General features: G+C 38.3%; 1 protein-coding gene across 1 annotated transcript in view; it reads right to left on the reverse strand.

Annotated features, from left to right (window-relative positions):
• The window catches only part of LOC107088918 (bifunctional heparan sulfate N-deacetylase/N-sulfotransferase 2-like), a 26869-nt gene that overhangs the window by 2075 nt on the left and 21820 nt on the right, over positions 1-2974 (reverse strand). The window contains 1 exon segment of the mRNA XM_015381382.1: positions 1834-1936. Coding sequence (XP_015236868.1) covers positions 1834-1936 — 103 coding nt within the window.

A 2974-nucleotide genomic window follows, 5' to 3' on the forward strand; every position in this document is an offset into this window, starting at 1 on the left:
CCTACCACCTCCTGTACATGAGATCAGACACAAATAGCACAAGACCATTTTCCAGCACATTTCTTCATTTGCCTCTGCAACATCGAGTTTTTTTTGTTTGTTTTTTTTTTGCTGTGATATTTTCTTAATCTTTTAATTAGGCAATCTCAAACTTCTACATAACTCTATTACACATCAGTTCTTCCAGATAACTACCAGCTCTCCACACAGAGCTGAAGCAACGCTATCCGACTCTCACACATGACGTCAAATGACGCAACTTGTTAAGAGAAAAGCATTTTTTAGAAACACTGCTAATAAAAGTGACCTTACAGGTAGATTCAGTTTGTTAGAGCAGCCAAAAAACTTTGAATCTTAAATTAACCTTTCAATTATGACCCATTAGACTTCACTTCATTCGGATTTTGTCTGCAATTTGCTCTTTAAGTCAGACACACGGTCAGTCATTGATGGCGGTACGTCGGCTGTGGCTGTTGCTCATGGTAACCACGTAGTGTGATGGAAAGCATGGACACTTTCTTACCACAATGCAAACAATGTAAATCTAAAAAAGTTGTTTTTTTCTTAAAATAAGGTCTTTTTTATTCTTGAATAGAGGAGCTGAGATATATTGCCAATAGAACAAAACAATTGCAGTCTCTTATTTTAATATGATCAATTAATAATTTTTATATTATCTAATTATCTTTAAGGATAAAAAAATGCTCATTCCATTGGCAAATCATCTTATTTTCCTACTCAAATTAAGGGTAAATACACCTGTTTAGACATTTTTAATCATTTTCAGAACATAGTTGCAGTGCATCTTATCCATCATTTCCTCACATAAAGAAAAAAGAAACCGACCGACTTCCCCCTTTTTTTATAAATAACTACCATACATCCCAGCGTCATTTATTGTTAAGTCCTACATCAGTTATTTCTTAGGGCTTCACAAACTTTGCTTCCATAAAGTTTTACTTCTGTTGCTAACATTTACAAGCCGCTATTGGCTGAAGCTTGATCATTTAACCAATCATCATCTAACCCTCCCCCCTATTCAACTTGTGATTGGCACAAAGCAGTTTTGTGAATAATGTAATAATGGACATAACAGATGAACAGTGTCAAAGATCCATAGATAAATAAAGCCACTTGTCTAATGCCGGGCATACACTGTACGATTTTTTCGATTGTTACATGAAGCTACAGCTCATACTCTATGATGAAACGCAGGGTTTAAAAGTTGTCAAATTGTTTGCTTTGATACAATCTACCTGCTGACATTGTACGTCTAAAACCCACAATGGACTGAGCTCCGCAATGCGATGGCGCTACTATGACTCGTCTATCCAGAAGCCAAACGAGCAGAAGAGGAACATGAAGCTCACTAGAGTGAAACGTGCTTCAGTTTGTGCAATTTTGTGCGGAAAGCCCTAAAAAGAAAAGGTGTTGACGTATTTGGACAAAGACATGGCTGAGAAAATGTGGCTACTACGGTCTGTCAATTTTACAGAAAGAACTCCATTTCACTCATTGCACCCCCGCCATGCTTCTGTGTTTACATCTGAGAGGAAGAAGAAGAATCCTTGTTTGCGCATGTGCACTGAACAATTTGCACACGACAGCCGACTTAATTTCAAACGTTTGATTCTCTCCCGACCTTAAGATTCCTAATCAGGAGGTGGTCGTGAGAGGCTGATTGCCCTCATTACACCCTGTACACTACACAACGCACGTTGATCAGAATGAAAGTCAGCCCAAACGAAAAATTCTCGCACGACTGGAAAGTCGGCCCGAAAAGGTCAACAAATCGTACAGTGTATGCCCGGCTTAAAGTATGCAGTGTGTTACCTCCAAACTCATCCCTGGATACTTCCTTCCTTTGCTCTTCCCCAGACATTTGGACCGGGCTCCTTCCACTCGCTGACACCAGAAACCTTTGACATCATCATACCTGCAGATGATCAGAGTATTACTTTACAATTGAGCACAAACTTTTCATCATGCTTTGTAGAAATAGATAGGGCAGACTAACCACATTCAATAATATTCTTTAAATTGTTTTCATTCAGTAGAATCAATCAGTAATACTTTCAATACATTTGAATAAATTAAACCAACATGCATTTTATTAAAAGGCAAAGTCGTGTTTATGTTTCCATATTGCAGGTAAGGGTCAAAATAAATCTGTATTTATCAAATATGTCTCCTGTTGTGGATTTTCCTTGGCGACGTGGATCCAAAACACAACGACAAAATACAGCTGTAATTTTGCTTTCATTAAAATCTATATTGAAAATAATAAGTTCACCTCTACAAGTGAAGTTATGTGTGATAATGTGGAAGGACACATGGAAAAAGTATTGAACACGTAAAGAAGGGAAGGTGCAAAAAGGCATGGAAGGGCAAGACAGCAGCTGAAAACTCTCAGTGAATTTAAAGCAACCCTGCTCCTCGTCAGTGCAAATTAAGATCAGCTGCTTCAGTCCCAACTGATGGCCTATTAAAATGGGTCTCTGGTATCACAAAACTCTCATGTTGGGTAAAAGTAAAGAGCTTTTCCAAGACTTTTGTAACCTTAAAGGTGCTGTAAGGAGATCTTGGAAAAACGGTTCCAGCAAGGTACATTTTTGAACATGCCTCTCCCTTCAGTCCAGCCCTCAACACCACATCTTCAAAACATGTTATTTCCAAAAAGCTTGGCTCTGGATAAAAGCATCTCACCCTATCCCTAAGAACACTAGCTCCATTAGTAGTCCCCAGAAGCTGCAAATGGAGAGACAAACTCTGATGTGTGTGTGCTTATTGAATGAATAAATGGAACCTGTTACAAAATATTAGAGATGTTTTGGGATTAAGGACAGCTGTTTATTGTTCATAAAAGTGTCTGAGACTGTGGTGGAAAACCTGAGTACAGAGCTGGAGGGAGAAGGAGTTTCATATTAATAGGATTTAATACGACCAGAAATCAAGCACCCCTATATTTAAGTCT

Source organism: Cyprinodon variegatus, unplaced genomic scaffold (assembly GCF_000732505.1).
Source record: "Cyprinodon variegatus isolate N-32 unplaced genomic scaffold, C_variegatus-1.0 Scaffold232, whole genome shotgun sequence".
Taxonomy (NCBI): domain Eukaryota; kingdom Metazoa; phylum Chordata; class Actinopteri; order Cyprinodontiformes; family Cyprinodontidae; genus Cyprinodon; species Cyprinodon variegatus.